The sequence below is a fragment of the Haliotis asinina genome, chromosome 9, assembly GCF_037392515.1.
Source record: "Haliotis asinina isolate JCU_RB_2024 chromosome 9, JCU_Hal_asi_v2, whole genome shotgun sequence".
Classification (NCBI taxonomy): Eukaryota; Metazoa; Mollusca; class Gastropoda; order Lepetellida; family Haliotidae; genus Haliotis; species Haliotis asinina.
Genome location: NC_090288.1, coordinates 18,382,828 through 18,405,658, shown reverse-complemented (window position 1 = coordinate 18,405,658; position 22,831 = coordinate 18,382,828). Strand labels below are relative to the sequence as shown.

Below are 22,831 nucleotides of genomic sequence, written 5' to 3'. Positions count from 1 at the left end.
CATACTACATGTGATTGCCAGCTGAAGCCCCAACTATCATGGTGCCTCCAGCCGCTCAAGTGGTGGTTGCAGAAGGCCAGTCTGTCAACCTGACATGTCGGACGACTGGCAAGCCTGACCCACAGATCACTTGGTTCAAAGAAGGGCGGCAGATCACAGGAGGGAGGTATCAGACTTTACTCAATGGGGATTTGCATATAGAGGTAATTACATTCTGTTTCAATTTAAAATGCTTACGTCTTGAAAGTCATGTTGTGGTGGAACTTGATCTGACAAGAAAATCTCTGATGGCACAAGCAGCAACTATAAACATGTTTTCATTGTTGCAGATCATTTGATCTCTTCATCTTTCTTACAAATATGATGCCTTTCAAAACTGAAAGATTGTATTTTGATTGACTATTATGTATTCCTTGAATTAATCACACTGAAAAGTGCAATTTATGTCACTGAGATGACAAACACAACAACATGTTGTCAACAAGACTTTTTGTTGTATTTGCCCCTGACTGTTTCCTTGTTTTTCAGATGGTGGTGTTGGCTGATGCTGGGAATTTTTTCTGTGCTGCGGAGAACATATATGGTAGTCAAAATGCTAGTGGTACTCTGATGGTCCGGCGCAAAACTCAGATTGAGCAGCGACCTCTTGACCTTGAAGTCAATGCTGACCAGGATGCCAAGTTCACATGTTCTGGGACGACTGACCCTGAAGAGGTTCAGAACCTGAAAATCAAGTGGATGAAGGACAATAAGGACATCACTGCCAGTGACCAAAGGATGACCACCAACAACCAGGACAACTCGCTCACCATCAGTGGCACCATTGTCCGTGACTCAGGCACTTACACCTGTATTGCTACCAATGGTCTAGACCAATCATCAGCTTCAGCCATGCTGACAGTCAAAGGTGAGATGACTAGTACAGATACAGGGGTCACAAATATGGAAATAATGATTTTGGGATTCAGGATAAATTCCTATTTGCACACATCATTTGGAGAGATTATTTTGTTCATATTCCAAGTGACGTGGTAATGTGTCATACTGAGTTTCCCTCAAACGCATTATCCTAATACATTCCAGATCGTCCTGATGCCCCAGTTAATACCCGCATAGAGTCTTGTGAGCAAGGCAACGCCACCATCCGCTGGACCCCAGGCAGCTACAACAACGCCCCTGTCCAGTACTTCATTGTGCAGTACAATACCACTTTCAGCCCAGACCAGTGGATCTATGCCTTGAAAGTGCCATCCCAGAAGACCAGTGCCAACATCACGCTGTCACCCTATGCTAACTACACTTTCCGTGTCCTGGCCTACAACAAGATTGGGGAGAGTGATCCAAGTTTCCCCACCGTCAAGATTTGCAGGACTAACCCAGCTCGACCTCTCCATCATCCAGAAAATCTCCGGACTATTGGTGATAGGAAGGGTGAACTCCATATTGAATGGACTGTGAGTGCTTTATACTGCTGTTTCTTTTATAAGAGAAAAGTCTCCATGCAAAATGGATCATGTTTGGGTGGTTGGGTAGCCTAATGGTTAAAGTTTCCAAGCGTCATGCTGAAGCCCATGTATGGTTTTCCCCCATGTGATATTCTTGGAATATTGCTAAAAGAGGCATATAACAGTACCCACTCACTCACACGTTTGTTGGCAGTTAAATCCATAAATGCTTATACTGTGTATCTCCAGGGATCACAAACCCTGCATGAACCCTGGATCCATTCTATTTGTAAATGTACCTTATGTTACTACATTAATGATAAAGGTATGGCTCTGTATTTTCAAAAAAGTCCTCACCATTATTAATATTACGAACTTATGTTCAGTGATAAATATAACTTGCCCTGAGTTAAAGACAAGATGCATTTTTGGGTAACTGTTAAACTTGTCACAGATAGAATAAATATCATAACTATGTACAAACTTGAAGACTGTAATAGTGGTGAAACCAAAATGTTGATAGGTTCACGGAGCTTGCAACAGCATGCCTGCCTGGAGCATGAGCAGTAGTCTAATCTTGGTTGTGTTAATAAACAAGTAAATAATTTACTCGTTTACGTAATAAAAACCCAATGTTGATTGTGATAAGGAGACTCTGGCACATAGGAAACTCAATGTCTGCTTTATTGACACTTACATATCTTGAATCCCTTAGTTACATGAAGAATCTTATAATCAATCAAGGCACTTTATACAAATTTACTGTTTGGATGTTTTATTATATATATTTCCCAGTAAGTTAATGTGAATACAAACTGTAACTTTTTGAAAGCATTGTGTAGCATATTTATGATGTAAAAGCTAATAAGAAATGCACTCTATTTGCGATTTTCTCATATCAAATGCAAAATGTAAGCTTTATCATGTTTATACAAACTGAAACTAGGTTTGTCTAGACATGGCACATACACAAAAAGAGCTCTATTAACAGCCCTTGAGTTATAGAAAAGGTCAAAGTCACTATGAATGCCTTATGACAACAGCTGCTTATATCCTTCCAAATTTGTGAATAAGTTCCTGAACAATTCTTTTGAAAGCTGCAGATGATGTTGCCACTGCAGTTGAAGCAGTAGTCTAGAGAGTTTCTGTTGTAAGCAATGGATATACTGTGTGTCTCACTGTTGTTTCTTGTTGTACCAGACAATGCCCCAGATCCAGCAGAATGGTCCAGGCTTCCAGTATATCCTGCAGTTCAAACGGCAGGGCGATCCAGACTCCCGGATACAGACAAAGCCAATAGATGATTGGACTGTCGATCATTTCATATATGCAACCTCAGATGTCTACAGGCCTTATGAAATCACACTAAAAGCTAAGAACAGTATGGGAGAAGCACAGCAAGATGCTGTCGTCTTCACTGGCTACTCGGGAGAAGAGAGTGAGTTTCATCTCTCTGGTATTCTGTTAGTCTGTTGACCTCACAGAAACCTTGTTTTTGGATCAGATGTGAAAATTATAAGGCTCAGTAGAAGATGGTAAAAGCATTATAAAATCTTTCTAACATCACGTGTTAGACAACAGATATTTCCATGACGGTCTTATTTCAACACTGTTTGTACCTGTATTGTCTCTTAAATGATTTCCTCGTGGTGGGTGCTGGGTAACGCCAAGAGCTCGCCGACAACCCCGTAGTGGACCCGGGGGGATATTTGGTCCACCAACCCGTTTGCCGTGGGTTGCGTCCCTGTGTCGGTGGAGAAAGGGATCCTGGTGGTTGAGGGCAGTGGGCATCTGGAACCGTGTTCCTGCTGCTCAACACACCACTTTGGCCCTGACTTCACCTAGACGGGAGGTTGAATGGGCCCGGTTCAACCAATCGGCTGGTGATGCCAAGCCCTGCGTGTGACTTATATACCTATTCACTTTTTATATATAATATTTGATTTTGATTGGTCTTGGCTAACGTCTTTCGTTATCAAAATTAATTCTGCCTAGAGTCTCATGCCAGAAGGCGGTGGCTCGTGGGCCAATTCGGCGATGTTGACCTCCGAAATCTGTATGTTTCCAATTTCATGTTTTGGGCGAACCAGCTAGACATTTGATTTGGTAAACTTACGCAGCTTTTCGCGTCATATTTGCTGAAGTATACCATTCCTGTATCCCTGGTGTTTGCATGTTGGAGATCCGATGCAAATCAACACCGCTTGTTTGGGACTCCATGGTGGGTGGGGAGCAGGGATGCTGAATTCCATTCTTTCCACTATGGCTCAACAAAATCCTGGTCCAAACAGATCTAAACGCCGACATGTTGATTCAGTTGACGCTGATCATGCTGTATCTCCTGTACTTGATTCATGGCCTAGATTTATTGTCTTTGAAGCAGTAGACAAGCAGCCACTTAAGCTCAATCCGTTTGCAATTTCTAAGGCCATTTCCGGAATTTGCGGAGAAGTGAAGAACGTAACACGTCTTCGTAGTGGATTACTGCTTATTGAGTGTTTAAGGAGGCAACAGTCTCTTAACCTCTTATCCGTGAAAACATTTGCAAACATTGAGGTTGTTGCATCTGCACACGAAACATTAAATACTTGTCGCGGCATTGTTCGTGACAGAGCACGTTGCCTGTCCGACATGTCTGAAGAAGATATTTCACAAGAGTTACAAAATCAAGGAGTGATAACAGTCAAAAGTTTTACAGTGAAGACTCGGGACGGTGATATCATTCCGTCAAATACATATCTGTTTACCTTTTCGCTGTCAACCTTACCCAAATCTATAAAAGCTGGTTATGTCAACATCGGAGTGGAGGTCTATATCCCCAATCCTCTCCGATGTTTCAAGTGCCAAAAATTTGGACATGGATCCAAATCATGCAATGGATCGGCTGTTTGTCACCGTTGTGGAGAAGGACATGAGAACGTGGATTGCTCAGCAGATATCAAATGTGCAAACTGCAAGGGTCAACACGTTGCTTCATCAAGGTTATGTCCTGTGTGGCAAAAACAGTCGAAAATATTAACGATCAAACATGAAAAAAACATCTCCTTTAATGAGGCAAAAATACTTGTTGACAATCAGGTACCAATTCAAATCAATAAATCTTTTTCTTCAGTTGTTGCTTCTCCACCTATTAAATGCTCATCAGTTTCTGTTCAGACTGATTTGACATGGATCAAATCAGATCAGCCCTCTAACATGACTTCTGTCATTGAGTCCCTCTCATCTTCAACTCAAACTGTAAATCAAGTTCCGATTGATGCCAATGTCCTTGATGTTCCCAGTACACCAGTCACAGTGCAAGCAGCTGCTCAACCTTTGTCCAAAAATGAAAGAAAGAAATTAAATAGAAAACAGACAAACAAGAAAACTTCATCTTCAGAGATAGTTGTCCATAACTCCTTTGAAGTACTTGATATGGACACAACACCTTCGTCGCAGAGCGGAAAGAATCCGTCCTACTTCCGACGAGAACGATCGCCAATTGAGCCTCCATGATGCACTCTTCCAACATAATCCAATGGAACTGTAGGGGACTTAGGAATAATTTTAATGATTTACAGATTTTAATACAGGATTTGAAACCATCTGCAATGTGTCTACAAGAAACGTATCTTAGGGACACAGATAAATGTGATATCAGAAAATATAATGTGTATAATCACTTTTCACCTCCAGGTCTAAAAGCCACTGGAGGCTCTTCCATCTTGGTAAGACAGGATGTTATTCACAGCGTTGTTCCATTAGCTACTCATCTCCAAGCTGTTGCAGTTCGACTTACATTTCACATAGCCTTAACACTCTGTTCTTTGTACACTCCACCCTCTTCAGCTTTACAGCAGGCGGATCTACAAGGTTTATATGATCAACCTCCGAAACCATGTGTCATCATGGGTGATTTAAACGGACATAACCCTCTATGGGACAGTGTTAGTACTAATGCTAAAGGCAAAGTAATTGAAGATTTTATCTCTGATAATAACATATGTATCTTAAATGATTGCTCTAACACATACTTACATCCTGCTACGGGAACGTATTCAGCATTAGATCTGACTCTGACAGATGCCAATTTACTAAATGAATTTGACTGGTCTGTTCATGATGACCGATGTGGAAGTGATCATTTTCCTACATTGCTTCAAGCTATAAACCCCACTGATGAACCACCTTTAACCAGATGGAATTTTACCAAAGCAAACTGGCCATTGTTTCAAACTCGTTGTTCCGGAACACTGCAGCCTGAAAGTTTCAAAAATATTCCAGTCCTCTATGAACCCTCACATACGTAAACCATGGTTTACAGATGATTGCAAACGAGCTAGAAAATGTAGGAAAAAGGCAGAAAAGTATTTTCGTCGACACCCTACAGTTCATAATTTTAATATTGCGAAAATAAACAGTGCAAAGGCTAGACGAACATTTAAACAGTGTAAACGTCAGTCCTGGAGGCATTATGTGTCTAAAATTAACTCACGCACACCACTATCAAAGGTGTGGAATATGGTTCAAAGAATTAAAGGCAAGGGTTCGAAGGCAAGCATTCACCACCTCAAAGATGGTGATGATATATTAACAGATAAATCTGACATCGCAAATAAATTACGTGAGACTTTGGCCAAACACTCTTCATCATCAAATTATAATCCTAAATTTCAGAAATTTCAACAAAACCAGGAACGTCAAAAAGTCAACTTCAGTTCGGACAATGGTGAAGATTACAATGAAGTATTTTCACTTCATGAGCTCACTACTGCACTTGAGCAAGCTCATGATACGGCTACTGGAGAAGATAATATACATTATCAACTATTGAAACACTTTCCTGAATCATGTCTTCAGACACTTTTGAACATATTTGATGAAATTTGGACATCGGGCAGTTTTCCCCCTTCTTGGAGAAACGCAATTGTTATCCCTGTTCCAAAGCCTGGCCGAGATCATACAGATCCATCTAACTACCGTCCAATGTCTCTCACTAGCTGTGTTTGCAAAACTATGGAGCGTATGGTGAATAATCGTTTAGTGTGGTACTTGGAAACCAATCATCTCATTACTGATATTCGATGTGGTTTCCGAAAAAATAGAAGTACTATGGATCACCTTGTGCCTCTAGAACCGTTTATAAAAACATCCTTTGAAAATAAAGAACATGCTGTGTCTATCTTTTTTGATCTAGAAAAAGCATATGACACAACCTGGAAATATGGCATTTTAAAAGATTTACAAGGCTTCGGATTTGCGAGGTCGTTTGCCTCAATTTATAGGCAATTTTTTAAATGACAGACAGTTTCAAGTCCGTGTGGGTTCTACCCTGTCTGATCATTACAATCAGGATCAGGGTGTTCCACAAGGCAGTATTGTGTCTGTTACATGTACACTTTTTAGTATAAAGATAAATAGTTTATCCAAAGTTTTAAACGATTCAATTGATGGATCGTTATTTGTGGATGATTTTAATATTTCTTGCCGTGGGAAAAATATGCATACTATTGAACGGCAACTGCAGTTGTGTTTAAACAAAATAAATAAATGGTGTCTTGAAAACGGCTTTAAGTTTTCTAAATCCAAAACTAATTGTATGCACTTTCGTCGAAAATATAAGCCACATAGGGACCCAGAACTATCTTTAGATGGCACTCCCATCAGGGTTGTTAAGGAGGCCAAGTTCTTGGGCCTTATCTTTGACTCCCACGTAACATTTCTGCCTTATATTAAGTTCCTTAAAACTAAATGCCTGAAGGCTCTTGACTTGTTGAAAGTTGTTTCCAACTCAAAGTGGGGAGGGGATCAAGCGACCCTCTTGCACCTATATCGATCACTCGTTCGTTCAAAACTTGATTATGGCTCCATCGTATATGGTGGAGCCTGCAAAAGCAACCTTAAACTTCTTGATTCTGTCCACCACCAAGGTCTAAGACTTTGTCTTGGGTCCTTCAGAACTTCACCTATTGACAGTCTCTACGTTGAGGCTGATGAACCGTCTCTTGAGCAGCGACGTATAAAGTTAGCTTTACAGTACATTACTAAGTTATACTCAAATCAATCTAACCCTGCATATAACTGTGTTTTCAATCCCCTTCATCAGGATTTATACAACAAAAAGTCTTCTCTTGTCCCGCCTCTAGGACACAGAATTAAACTCTTTCTTTCTGCTGCCGGCATTGAACTGGAAAACATAGCTCCCTCCCGTCTTATTTCTTCTCCTCCTTGGCAATTGGTTAGGCCACAAGTTGACCAAACATTAACATTATTTAAAAAGTCAGAAACTAATGAATTACAGTATAAACAAGAATATAATCAATTAAAACATAAATATAGCAATTATAAATCCTTATTTACAGATGGGTCCAAGGACGGTGGCGCAGTTGCTTGTGCCACTGTCATTGGATCCAGAACAATATCTTCTCGATTACCCGGTAATAGTTCTATTTTTACAGCAGAAGCTAACGCCATATTAACAGCTCTCAAATATATTCAAAGACACCCTAAACGTAAACAATATATAATCTATTCCGACTCTCTTTCTTGCCTTCAGGCTATTAAAAATATCTCTTGTAAACATCCACTTTTAATAGAAATTATTGAATTTTATAATAATCTTGCCACTGGCTAATACGACATCGTCTTTTGTTGGTTACCCAGCCACGTAGGCATTTCTGGTAACGCAATGGCCGATCTTGCTGCCAAGGCAGCACTCAACAAATCTGTGACACCACTTCTTATTCCATACTCAGATTATAAAGCCAGCATTAGAACTTACATCCGTGATCTGATGCAGAAGAAGTGGGACACCCAAGTGCTTATAAATAAATTACATGCAATAAAACCCTATATTGGTTACACCTACTTGGGTTGTCAGTCCAGATTTGAAGAGGTCATCATGCGGCGATGTCGTATTGGCCACACCAGATATACACATGAATACCTTTTGAAAGGTGAGGATCCTCCGTTCTGCATCCCTTGTGATGAAAGAATCACAGTCAAGCATATCTTGCTTGACTGTGTTGAATATTCCATCACAAGGGATCAGTATTTTAATTCACATACTGTGAAGGATCTTTTTAACAGTGTTAGTCCTCATTTAATTATTGCATTTTTAAAGGAATTAAATTTGTTAACCGAACTGTAAATAGATAAATATTTTAAAATTGGAAGATTAAATTAGTAACTCAAATCGTTAGTGGCTGTACCCTCAAAGGGGGTTGAAGTACCGTAAAGTAATTGTCCTCCTGAGAGGGTACGTAAGTCCAAAAACATTTGACGTAAATTTCAGTTTTCCAGCTTTTTAATCGTAGAATAAGTGTGTTTTTACTTTATGGCTAGATTTGTCTAAATTGCTAACAGCTGAAGGGATGATGTAAATCCAGCTAGGGTCCATGCAGGAAGCAAATGTACTGTAAGTCCCCATGGTCCTTAGTATGGTGATCTACCTTCAGTTGTTGGCAACCTATAGCTCATTTTTATATTGTACTGTCCTCTATAGATACATTGTTTTAGGTCTATTCACTAGTTTTATATTCTATTCTGTGATATTCTAGTCAGTTTTACTGTCCTTCGTTGACAGGGTTTTACAATGTCCGTGCTAGTAATTCATTTGTATTTGTATAATTAATCGTTCTCGTCACGATATGGCTGCAATACTGCCGATGAAACGTTAAATACTAACTCACTCACTCTTAAATGATTTATTTGACTTTTTACATTTTGAGAATAAAATAGTCGATGATTGTTACTTTCAACTGGCTTATTGTAAGTAATGTTTACATAGTGTATCACTTTAACAGCGATGCATGTTAAATATGATAATAACCTACATTCACCAAACATGGTGCTGAATTTATCACATGCCACAGTTTCAGAAAGTATATTATCCAATAAAAATCCCTTGTATTTTCTTTCAGTTCCTGGTATAGTGCCAACTAATCTTCAGGCAAAACAAATTGAGGACACCAGGGCCACCTTGTCTTGGAACTTTGACATGAGTGTTGTTGGGGTCGAGGCTACTTCAATAAATGGAGAGTTCAGAGGATTCAAAGTTAGTAGACAAATAAAAGTTGTGAACATGACAACTTGAATTATGTTTGAAAAGGTGGCAGTTTCTCACATACTGAAGACCCAGACAAAGTTTGTTTCACAGTACTTTTCTGGTGTACCCTGACGTTATATTTCTGGATTATTGCTAAAAGCATCATAAAAACTATACTCACTCACTGTACAATATTTAAAATTTCTTATTTCCCTTACCATAGGTCTATAGCATATTACCTTAAGCTTTGCTTAGTAGGAGATCTGACATAATTGAATTGGAATTCAATCTTGAATGGCTTCCTCGCAATCGACGACTGTCATGATGCGGAAGTATCTGGATCTCCCCATTGCGCATGCGCACAGACTCCACGAGAACTTTTTCTTTTTACTTCAAGCGTCGTCTGATCGAGACATGTTTGGGTTGCAAGAAATGTTTTCAGAGCTAATAAAGTTTCATCTTCCTACGCCTTTACACTGATTCCTTTCCTGGTTTTGTGTGTGGTATGTATATTTTTCAATCTCTGTGTCAATTTTAACATATATTTACGTTATTGTACTCTTGCCGGCTACCATGACGAGGCACGTTAGCGTGTCTCCCAGTTCGTTGTTGCCTCCTTAATTTGTTACCGGATCGGTTTCATTTGTTAATGCACTGCATCTACTGATATCTTTTGTCCGTGGTATCTAAGATTTATATTAGTTAGCACGGTATTTAGTGTAAATTTGGCTGTTCTCTTTCAAATGGCAGGTATTTCACTTGTCTTTTGCAAGTATGCTGTTGCACAGGGAGTGGAACAGTCCATTGCGTGGTAAGGGTTTTTTTTCTTCTACCCTTATTATCACATTGTTATTTCGATTCTTTACAGTTGTTGTGCATGACACGCCACTTTTGTGAAGTTTGTAAAGGATTGAAGTCCGGCAAAGATCCACACCCATACTGTCTGGACTGTGTTGCTGTATTCTGCTCCCTCCTGTAGCGTTGTGCAGTGTGCTCAAGTCGGTCTATTCTGGAATTCAAGACATACTTGGCGGTAGTGAGGAAGATGAAGACACAGAAATTAAGAAAAATGTCTTGGTTTCCTGCATCCTCGTCGGGTTCAAGATTATCTCTATCATGTACACCGGAGCAGTCCACTTTGCTGATATCTGGAGTGGTGTTGGACACTGCTGTTTTAGGGGAAACATCACTGAATAAGAATCATTCTGCGCTCACGATGCCGACGCCAATTCTGACGCCAATGCCAATACCAATGCTGATGCCTAAGCCTATTCCGACGCCGACGTTGGCGGATACCACACAGCCAGGAGGTTGGGTGTATTTGGCGAAACTTGACGCTCTTACACACCCGGAGGTGCAACGGATTCAAAGGGCGCTACTTATGCCTACCCCATCAGTGACGCCAGGCGCCTCCCTAGAACAGGCTGCTCCTTTGACTAGGGCTCCTCCACTTATCCCCGATATTACAGGGACGACACAGAGGGAGGAGCACATCCGCTTGCCGGTGCCTGTGGGCCCATTCCAAGCTGCTGTCACTCCAAGCTTGGATAGGTCGACGCCAGGATTGGGCGCACTAATGTTTGGAGTGCCACGGGGGGCTGTGACTTTGACTAATTATTGGAGAGGCTCAGGACGATCAGGACCCCCGGAGTAGTTTGTGGGCGCCGTCGTTTGCCATCCAGGTCTCCAGAGCGTTGAGTCGGATCCCTCCATCGCAGCCGCAGGAGTTAGTGTTCGCGATCTCGATCGATGGGTTTCTTGGATGCATGCTCATGGCAGGAGTTTAAACAGCTTCTTATTAGAACTCCTTTCTCCTCTCAAGACCTTTTCGGGAAGGGATGGGTATAAAGAACATGCAGAATAAACGAACACAGAGGTATCTTTGTCAGCATTTGAAGCCCTCTCGTCTGCATTTCGAGATAAAATGGGAACTCGTGGCAGAGGCAAGAGACATTACATTCCCAGGAGAGCTTGCGTCAGATGGGCCTTTACTAGAGGTCGCAGCCAGGGCGTCGCAACAACAGAGCATCATAAACCGGCAGACACAACCAGGGACGGCCCTGCCACCCCCGGTAGAGGGACGGGGAAGTGTCCCTATTCAAGGTGTTAAGGGTGTCATCTGTCACGACTGGGACCTCCCGCCCCCAGCTTTGCCAGTGTACCCTACACCAGTAGGCAGGAGACTGGGCATCTTATGGAGGAACTGGTCCATCCTCAAGGATCCCTATATTACCAGAATTCTTAAAAAAAGGCTACAAAATACCGGTCATACAGCCTCCACCATTGACGTCTCAGCCGGCGACACGGGCGTATCTGGAAGCGCAACGCCAGTTGTTGAGGGACAACATCGAAGTGTTGTTAGGGAAATGTGCCATCGAGGAAGTACTGGACCCACACCTCTCGCCAGGGTTCTGCTCTCTGGTCTTCCTCATTCCCAAGAAGGTCTGCGATAAGTTATGCATGATACACAACATGGCAGCATTCAACGTGGCTATTTACCAGAATCACGATGCCTATCGGTCATTTTCTTCATCTCAGGCAGATAGAGTGCAACCCATATATAGACGACTTTCTGCTCAACTAGTTTGAACCTCAGTTGCTACACAGACAGCTAGACTTTGCCATTTGTCTCCTAGAACAGTTAGGATGGATGATCAACTAGGAAAAGTCACATTTACAGCCCATGCAGGAGTTGGTGCTTATAGGGGGCTTCTTCCAGACACAGTACGATCGTGTTCGGATCCCCCTCGACAAATGGGGAAATATTTCCCGGTTCGTAAGGAGGACACTGTCAGAACAAAGTGGCAGTCTCTGTTGGGCCTTCTGACGTCGGCGCAGGACTTGACATGCAGGGGGTGTCTGATGCTACGTCCATTACAAAGGCACCTCCTCTCGTACATACATGCAGACGATGTTACAACGCGCCTGTTGCTTCTGGTACATCTGCACCTACCTATCAGCACTGAATTCAGTGTTAGCTGTCAGGGGAGATAGGAGGATTTCAAAGATCTCCAAACTAAAAGCTGGAGGACCAGATCCAGATACTTCCGTATCATGGCAGTCGTCGATTGTGAGGTAGCCATTCAAGATTGAATTGCAATTCAGTTCTGTCAGATCTCCTACTAAGCGAAGCTTGAGGTCAATATCAATATAAAGTATTTAAATATCTAAGATATTTAGATTTTAACAATATTGATTACAGCAGTTTGCTGTGTTAAGTTTTGTGAATCAATATCTGAAAGGCTGGTCTAACTAATCTGTTTATTGTGATGATAGGTGCAAGTCTGGCGCCGTAATCTCCGAGAGACCACGATGAGGGCATGGGACATAGGCCCGGAGGAAGTCGAAGCAGGTCGTGTTGGTAATGAAATCTCTGCCACAGTGGACAACCTTCTCCCATACACATATCTGGAGGCACGGGTTGCGGTTATGAACAACTACTATGTTGGCCGGCCGACTGACATCATACAGTTCCGCACAAAAGAAGGAGATATGGAATAAATATTCCTTTGTTATATTTGTGAGTGTAAACCAAATGGTAGATACCCCGACGCCTGTAAATGATAGTGTGAAACGGTTTGGATTTTGGTTATGAATCATGCATACTTACTTCATTCCTAAAACCTTTGAATTTGAAATCTATTTCAGTTCCTGGTCCAGTTGAGTTTTTCAAGTTTCGCAACATCGGTGACAATCATTTCAACCTTGAATGGGGCTCTCCAATGGATGAAAATGGAGAAATCATTGGATATGACATTGGCTACCAGATAGGTACTGGTCTGTTCTTAATGTATGTAGAGGCTGTTCAAATACAGAACAGTAGTGCATAATGACATTAGGGAAAACCTCTTTCCAAGTATTGCAAGATGTTGTTTATGATATGTGCAAACATGGACAGTGGATTGATTGTCACTAAGCTTCAAGTGAGCTATTGGTGAATGTCATTACAGCTGTCACCCAAAGAGAAGCTTATGTTTTCATAGAATTTCCACCTACCCGGAAAATAATTTCAGTACTAATTTTGCAGATGTAGTACTTGTAAACCAGTATATCATTTCTAATATTAATTGTAAATGACATGTGATAGCTTGGAGGGCTTAACGGAAGAGTGTTGTTCTTGAAAAGTGTCTGGCCTTGACCTTGGCAAGATGCAAGACAGAGAGCCACAGATCAACAATCGCTTTCAAACATCTGAGATCCTGAGCGGCCTCCTTCCTAGCACAAAGTATAGAGTGTACATCTGGGCACGGACCTCAGTAGGTCGTGGGGACGGGTACTTCATTGAGCTGACAACATCAAAAGCTGGAAGTGAGTTCATGACACATGATATTGAATCCTTGACTGATTTTAAAATTACAGGTTTGTCCCCATTTGTCATGCGTGCTCATGTGAATGTTTAGGCATTGTTATATTGGTGATAATTAATAGGTAAGTGATCACATTAGCTGATTAGTTTCTAGGTTATGGCTGCAACATCACTCTTAGGTGGCTGATTTGTGGCCAAGTTGTTGCTGTTATGTTGCTGATTAGTGGTCAGATTGTTTCTGCAACATTGCTGATTAATGACCAAGTTGTTGTTGGCATGTTGCTGATTAGTCACCATGTTGTTGCTTCAACATCGCTGATTAGTGACCACGTTATTGTTGATTAGTGGCCAAATTCTTTCTGCAACATCACTGATTAGTGGCCAAGTCGTTGCTATGCTGATGATCAATCTCCCTGTTTATGTTATAGGTCCAGAGACCCCACGTTACACTATTTCCAATATTGGGGAAACCAACATCAACGTGACGTGGTGGGTGAACCCCTATGCTAGGTCCGGGACTGTCATCTTCGTGGAGTACCGAAAGGAAGGTAATCACTAGTGGCTAACAGGGCATCCCTGATTTCTTCTTCAAAAATATTTGTGGCATGGGTTTGACACTATGGGAAGCTTCGTGTTCTGAGCATTAACAGTTATATTTCCGGACTGGGTAGTAGGTGAGGACAGACAGGCTATCAGGATGATCATGGATGTTGATGAAGTGGAAATATTCATCAACCATGTGGTGTTGACAACGTTTTAGTGGGTTAAATATGCTGAAGATAGTTTCAAATACATTGTTTTTCTATTTATCTGTGATCCTGACAAATATATTTTCACTGCTCAAGTCAACAACAATGGCAGGCCTACCTTCACAATGCATCACCTCAAACTTTAAAAATGGGTCATGATACTCCTTTACGCAATTGGAGATGGTTAGGGATAGGTTATGTTAGGTTGGGTTAAGTTAACCTAACCCTAACATCCTGGGAAGTTAATGTATTGCTGCAGTGCTGAATATGTGACAATATTTTGTTTGTAATGGGTGTTCTCAGCTTTCTTCACAATACACAAGCTCCCATGTTTGGGTTGCAGGTGCCCCTGAGTGGCAGCGCTCCACAGATGAAGTCGTCAACACATTTAAGAACATCACTGACCTCGAGTCAGGAACCACGTATGACATACGTGTTGTGGCAACCAATGGCAAGCAGCGGACAGAGTCCTATATTGAAAAGGTCACCACCCTTGGAGTCGGTGAGTAATGGTTGTAACAACCATGACACTAACAAAGCCAGCCATCCCAAATTTGTTACTACCCTTTTATCTAATTACAAAAAATCATTTGACATAAAACACCCTTCAGTTGGTACCTTGAAACAGGCTAGTGGGGTAGGCTTGTGGTTAAGGCTCGTCATGCTGAAGACCCGAGTTTGGTTCCCCATATAGGTACAGTGTGTGAAGCCAATTTCTGGTGTACCCTGCCATGATATTGCTGAAATATTGCTTAAAGCAGCATGACATCAAAGTTACTCACTCACTCAGCCTTGAACTATTTTGATATCAAGTGAATAATCTGGCATCTTATCATTAGTATGTGTGCCACGTTATCGTGACCAAATAAAGTTATGCATTAATACTAAATACATTTAAACAACATAAAATGTGTTGTCAAGGGACTATTCAAAATTATTACTATGCATAACATTACATTGGACAAGGGATTGCCAGTAACCAGAGTTAAGCATGAATAACCCCAGTAAAACATTATTCACTCATTGTAACTAAATAGTGCAGGGTTTGAGGAATTGTAAACTTTAAACATGATATTAGCCATGAGGACAACAATCGTCAACTGTTAATATATCTCCTTGCAGCTGCAGCATCGGCTCTTGTTGGCAACATCGGCTGGTTTATTGGAATGTTGGTAGCTCTCTTGGTCCTCATTGCTCTCGTCATCTGCGCCTACTGTCTGATCAAACGAGGCTTTGAGATGGGAGGAAAGGAGTCCCCAGACAGAGGGGGTCGTTATCCAGAAGCTACTTACACAGGTATAAGTAAGTCTGTCTCTCCTGTACTATCCCTTCAGTTTTGCATGGTGCAAGTCAACTCTGTTTTTTGTAGAAATCTCGGTTTAACCTTATAGATACTTCATTGATGATTTGTTTGTCACCTCACTACCTTGATGTTGTATGGGAGCACAGGTCCATGCCAAAGTTCAAAATCAGTTTTGCAGTCAGTTCATCTAGTATTTACCACTAGGTACCATCAACCTAGTAATGCAGAAATCTTGATCAGCATAGTAAATGAATTCGTGTATTGGAGCTCTCACTGTTCAGGGTCTGGGCACCATTCCACAAAGTGATCATAGCGCAAGGATGATTGTAAATACCATACTTTAAAGGTCACATGCAACACCAAACTTTGCAGATTCTCATACATTTTGGTGTGGACTTACACTTACAGAAACAAATTATGAAAAATGCAGATTTAACTTATGAAGTTGAAAAATAAGATGATGGGAAAAGCCAGCAAAATCTCAGTTCAAACGAATAACTAATTTTCCCCCTATGCTGGCGTGAAAAGTGGCTGATATTGCTGCGCTGCTCCCATAGCGCATCCGCAGTGATTAGTTTCCTGTGGCTTGAACCGGGAAGGTCAGTCATACAAACACAGCAAGTGATGCATGCAAGGATTATCATTATGGTCAAAGTTGGAGAACAAGAGATGTTTCTTATGATTAAAAGCATCTTGGGCCTGCAGTAATAAATATGCACTAGCACCGTACATACAGTTTTGCAAACCAAGTTTTCAAGAAAGTGTAGCATTAGAAATATTAATTTCATTGCTAAAATTGCTCAGCTTGAAAACTGAATCGTTTTAATATGCGTGTATGGAAATAGAAATATATGTTAATTGTGACAAGCTGTCTCTGTCACTGACAAAACTCAATGTCTGTTTCATTCACACCTGTCTGTCTGTCTGTCTGGTATGCCTGTCTGCCTGCTAATGACAATGTGCAATACATAACTTCAATCATTGACCACATGCAATTTGAACTTAACACCTATCGAGCTATACATCTCTCCATACAATTTTTATGGATAACAACTTCTGTTGTACATGATGCGACGTTTTAGTATGGATTCTTACACCGTTATCACTCCTGCTTGACAATGGTATATGAATCCATAATGAAACATTGCATCAAATACAATAAAAAAAAGTTGTTATCCATAAAATATCTTACTTTCATATAACCATACTTCTGAAATGTCAATCAAACAAATCATCCCTATATGCACACAATGAGCCTTCTGCGTCTCGGCAAATTAGCCAGCTAATGAAAAGTCATCCTTACACTTAAGTGCACACCCACCCGGGTTCGTTCTCCTGAGGGCTTCATTTTGAGGAAAGTAAACCCAAGTACAAAATGTATATTATATGTCGTGAATAAGTGACAACTGTGTTTTAATTATGTTTGTTTTTTTTGGTTTTTTTTGGTTGCATGTGACCTTGAACATGGACGTAAAACAGTCATAGCACTAGATCGCTTTGTGAAAAGGGGCCCCTGATATGTATCTGCCCTTATAGTGGTTAGGCTGTACAGATCCCTACAACTGTCTTAGGCAGGAGATATAGGGATCCTGCAATGACTGCAGTATAGGCCCTGTATTTTAGTGACTGTTTAGGAAGCTTCTCAACCTAGCCTGCAGGCTCTGTTTGTACTGAACCTGTTAAACCCAGTCCTCTGTGTGTTCACTGCCGAGTGGTACCACCCTGTTCAAACATCTGTGGAAAGGTTCAAGGTTATATTGTCAAATAATTGAAAAATTGAAACTGAAATTTTTTTTCCATCCTTTTGTGAGTAAGCTTGATGATAGTGAGTGCTGAATCTTCATGAAAATAGACCTTGTTTGAGAAAGGTTTTCTCAAACAAGGCTTTGCGAGTATGTGCAAAACATTTCTGAAACCAAACTGCAAAACTGATATTGAACTGATTGTTTTCACTAGTGCATGCAATACAACTGACATTAAACAGAATCATCTCATGTTGAACTGTAGTCTAGTGTAATATACGGATTGAAAAAATGCAGAAATGTATATTTCATCATGCCATAAATGTGGGAACATCCCAATACTGACGTGAAAATACACCTGCAGTTAGTGCCGCCAGATGCAGCAGTGAAACTTGCATGCTTGTCAAAGTCATGTTTCATTGATGCATTGCATGGAAACATGGAGACACTATTGATGCTCATGATATTGTTCACTAGATTGTCTGGTTCTGACTGGTTTTTACTTAAAGACCTGCTGCCATATACCTACGCTTTCTTATGCAGACGGGTGTGCACAGTAAAGCAATATTGTGGGAAAATGACAAGATAATACCTGAGTTAAGCCCAGAAAAGGAGGAACAGGCTGCAACAGGCTGCAACAGGCTGCAACAGGCTGAAGTTAGTCAGTGTTATGATTGTGGACCCTCAATAGGCCCACTTGATATTGCAATGAAACTTCAGATGTTGCTCAGTGTTCTGTCATGACTGTGGACCCTCGATAGGCCCACTTGATATTGCAATGACACTTCATATGTCGGTCAGTGTTCTATCATGACTGTGGACCCTCGATATAGGCCCACTTGATATTGCAATGAACCTTCAGATGTCAATCAGTGTACTGTCATGACTGTGGATCCTCGATAGGCCCACTTGATATTGCAATGACAGTTGACATGTCAGTCGGTGTCCTGTCATGACTCTTGATCCTTAGTAGACCCATTGGATAGTGCAGTGGGTCTTCAGATGTTTGTCATGACTGTGGATCCTCTGTATGTTAATGGGACTCGATGCAACAGAACCAAAAAACGACATCTAGTCACAATCATGAAAGTAGGCTTATGCAGCTTCATTGGATCACAATAAACCCCTTTCAGAAATAAACGCTGACTTACGAGCAAGCACAGACATGAGACATTAGCACAATAAAACAACTGTGCTGTAGTAATCGTCAAAATGACAGATGTTTCAAGATGCTTTCATTGGAGGGCGTGCAGCAGATGGGCATCCATGCATCCAGGATATGTGTCTGTGGTGTCAAACCATTTGTAGTAATAAGTCAGGGCCTTCTTCTGGTACATTCAGATGGTCACATTCATGTTTCATGACTGGTCCATGAACATCATTTGCAATGCAGCACTTAACAACATGACATGTATGTTGCTTGATCTGTAGTGGTGTGAGAACGATCACGTTTGATACTAGGACTGACCTCATTTGCCTTCATTTACCATGGCAAAGTGTTGACACCAGTTATGACACTGTTGACCCATGGCTTTCAACAAGGAAGTCTTCCATCATCACATGTCTTCTGTTATGGGCTGCTTATTTGAAACTGCAACCTTTGTCTGTCAAATCTATTGTCTTGACCCTCACTGAGCATGGCAGGGTCATGGGTAAAGCAGATATTATAGCCTCAATAGCTTAGTTGTTGCCAATGAATGGCTCTGCATTCCAAGACCTGTCATCATTAACTTCATTGGGAGCATGCCAAGCAGTTGTCAAGAGTCATGGGGTCACATATTTTAGAAACATTCAGACATCTCATTATTATCATGGTCAGTGTTCTAATCATTTATGGCACATTTCAGTCATTCCCTTATTTTTTTCATTCGTATGTTCTTCAAAACAGGTAGTATTCTGTTTGATGTTCAGTTTCAATGGATGAAGCATATGCCTTGGAATCATTGCTCATCAGTTTGCTGAGTGTAACCCACAGGTGTCTCAATGATCATATCTACTAACAGTGTAACAACTGTAAGGAACTTCCATCCAGCTTTTCACTCATTATCACACTTCTTCCAGGAACAGTTCATAGATTTATGATCTAGACATGATAATGTTATACAGATAAGCATAATCAGAAAACTAGAAACCAATCCATTTCAGGGGTGTCTGGAAAAGATACTTCTGATTCAGAACATGAGCCATGTGAGTAGGACCCCTCAATTGTGACGCTTGCTTAGGTCACAGAAAAATATTCAGACTAGGGCCATCTTTCAAAATATATGTTTCGGGCAACGCGAAACACTTCTTTGAATTTTGGTAGGTAGGGATTTTTGGTTAAGACTTTATATGATTAAATGATTGTGGATGGATAGACATGCTGATTTTTAGGGTAAAAGCACAAATAAGTCAGAGCTATTTTTTCAATCGGGCACGTTGCCCGAAACAGAGGCATTTTGATGTGGCCAGGTTCACACTCAGTGTTAAATAGAAGCTCCAAAACAGATAACATGATTGTGAAGTCCTTTCATACCTTGGTGGATGGGAGCATTTTTATATTTACTCTTGTTGGTCACCTCATCTGCATGATCACATTTGTTGAGTTTTGTGTGTCCTACCATGTCACCACTTGCTTGGCTTCTTCATTGTCATCGCTGTTTTCCTCCTCACTGCTTCATATGTGTTGTAAACCATACATACTGACAACTGATGACCCCCCTTAACATTATGGTGTTATTGGGCGGGTGTTGGCACCATCTTTGATGCCAGACTCACCTCATGATCACCATTCAGTTACAAATCATCCTCCTACTAATGGCACTAATACCTTGTTAGTTCCAACAAGCCATTGTGTTCACTGATGCCACTGTCTCTATGGCTAGTTTAATTATTGCAAGGAATTGAAGCCTTTAGTAACAGTATGTCTTTATGAAATTAAAACTTATTAGAAGTGAGTGACTACAGAAAAGATATTGCTATGTTTACCTCATAGTGAGATGCTGGTTTTTATCAGTGCAGAGTTTATATACTTGAGTACAGGCCTTTGGAAAAACAGGACTTTTATGACAGACTGTGGGAGATTTCATGATCTTATTTGATTTAATCACCCACTGAACCCTTTTCATAATCATAAACATTGGGTTTTGCTGAATGACACAAAAGTTTGATTCAGTAATTTACTTTCTTTTGAAATGATTGCAAACTTAGGACGTAAATGAACACTTTGTGTTTAATAAAACACATTTTATGTTATGAACTTTACCATTGTGTATTGTTTGAAAAACCTTGTTGAATCATTCTTGTTACTATGTTCTGTTGTAAATAGGGCTATACTTAATCAAGAATCAAATTCTATTCCCAATTTTGAACAAAAAGTAGGGCAGAGGTGTTCAATAAAGTATGCATGTTGATCCTGTAAAAACAGTATCAGATTATGAGAGTTATTGTATACTTTAACTTCTACTTGTAACCCATTTTATTAATTTTATTTGAAATTTTGCTCAGTTCTCTTTTAGTGTTTACATTAATATGTGGAAGTTGTGTGTGAACTGATCGTTTGGACTCAGTGTTAATTAAGGGACAACCATGTTGTGCCATTATTGGTGCTCTGAATCAAAATTGACTTAACAGAGAATGGACCCACTTAACATAAAAGTAATATTTTCACTCATTAAAGATGATATTTCTTCTTCCTACTTTGATTACTTTATGTCAAGTTATTCTTTTTGTGATGAACTAAGCATACCAACAGGAGGCCTCAAACAGTGACTGGTCAATCTGTTCCCAATGTAGGATAATCCCTCCTGTATATCTGGATGCAACACTTTCGACTGTTACATATATATTGTAGATATAGATCGCAACTGTTGAAACCTGGGTGTCCCACGTCATGAGCAAACACTTTAACCACTATAATACCCCATCACGTCGCGTATCTAGTAGGACTGTGAGGAGCACATGGATGTACTATACTAAAACCATTATTCTTGTCATTTACTCATGAAAGGTCATTTGGGTCGGTTCACTGTTGTTTTGTTGATCCATTTAACTGAAAGGCCCTTCCATAACTCTGGTTATGTAAGGGATGGTTCTCCCTTAGTGATTCTGTTGTTTCATGGTTTTAATCATTAACAGAGCAGATAAGATGTGTATTTGTCATGACAGTTAAGGGAATACTTGGTGGAGAGTTTAACATGTGTATCAGAATTGTCAGAAATATTGCATGCGACTGCCCAGAGGCATGAATCACAATAACTGAACTAACAGTCATTTGCCCAATCTCAGTATTTATTTGTATAGCCTCATATCATGGTTAGTGCAGTGATGTGGACATTCCTACAATGACCACCTCCTTCAATAAACAGTCCTACCTGTCTAAATGTATCTGTCCTGCCCTTGTATGCTATGGCTATTATCTACAAAATGTGAAATGTACTCTGACAGTAGATCAATGAAAACAAAGACAGCTTATTTGTGTGTAAGTTATTGTTATGGTTATGCTTCAACTGATGATGGAAAGTGACTCTCATGTAAGAATATGAATCCTGATGCTTCTCTGTCCAGATACTTCCCGCATCCCTGAACGGTCAAGTGACTTTGGTCCGGAGCCACGCGGCTACAGCAATGATTACTATGACGATAGAGATAGAGACAGGTAAGAAAATGTTGTTATGGTAACTTAACAAGGCAGATATATGGAATATGTAAGGATTGCGATCAATGGGCCAGTACAGGCCAAATGCTAGAGTCGCAGTAGTGTCAAACCAAGATCAGTCCACAGGCAGTCTTGAAGTTATCACAGGGAGTCCCAGTACCTGTACCACTGGTACAATCTAAAGCCATTGTATTTTGTTCCAGCTACTATGACAATGACCGCGATGCTGACAGCATAAGGAGGAGTCAGACATCGCTGAATGAGAAACGCCCACCAAGTTACTACAGCGACAAGGACCGCTACAGCGACAAGGACCGCTACTCAGGCCAATACTATGATGACGATGATGACTATGACCGTGATGCATATGAAGACTATGACAGGAAGCCGTCGCACCGAGATGACGAAAAGTATGACCGTGATGACGACCTTCGCTACTCACCGTCTGGTAAATCCCCTAGTGGTGGAAGGACATCCTCTTCATTTGTGTAAAAACCAGGATTTTTTGGCTAGCAATAATGCTTACTGAGATGTTTTGCTTATTTTCGATAACATTTGAAGAATGTCTTTTTCCCAAAATTTTTGTTCTCTTAATGTTATTTCTTGACATTAGGTGAATTATAA

At 40.7% G+C, this 22,831-nt stretch overlaps 1 protein-coding gene across 1 annotated transcript in view; it reads left to right on the top strand.

Annotated features, from left to right (window-relative positions):
- Window positions 1-22,742, top strand: part of LOC137296798 (neuroglian-like) — a 58,602-nt gene extending 35,860 nt beyond the window's left edge. Inside the window, exons 10-23 of the mRNA XM_067828655.1 lie at window positions 22-203; window positions 529-907; window positions 1,084-1,454; window positions 2,646-2,883; window positions 9,347-9,480; window positions 12,748-12,959; window positions 13,118-13,242; window positions 13,597-13,779; window positions 14,206-14,325; window positions 14,870-15,028; window positions 15,649-15,822; window positions 19,717-19,758; window positions 22,117-22,207; window positions 22,411-22,742. Coding sequence (XP_067684756.1) covers window positions 22-203; window positions 529-907; window positions 1,084-1,454; window positions 2,646-2,883; window positions 9,347-9,480; window positions 12,748-12,959; window positions 13,118-13,242; window positions 13,597-13,779; window positions 14,206-14,325; window positions 14,870-15,028; window positions 15,649-15,822; window positions 19,717-19,758; window positions 22,117-22,207; window positions 22,411-22,699 — 2,699 coding nt within the window. The 3' untranslated portion in view covers window positions 22,700-22,742. The remainder of the gene's footprint in view (window positions 1-21; window positions 204-528; window positions 908-1,083; window positions 1,455-2,645; window positions 2,884-9,346; window positions 9,481-12,747; window positions 12,960-13,117; window positions 13,243-13,596; window positions 13,780-14,205; window positions 14,326-14,869; window positions 15,029-15,648; window positions 15,823-19,716; window positions 19,759-22,116; window positions 22,208-22,410) is intronic.
- The last annotated feature ends 89 nt before the right edge of the window (window positions 22,743-22,831 follow it).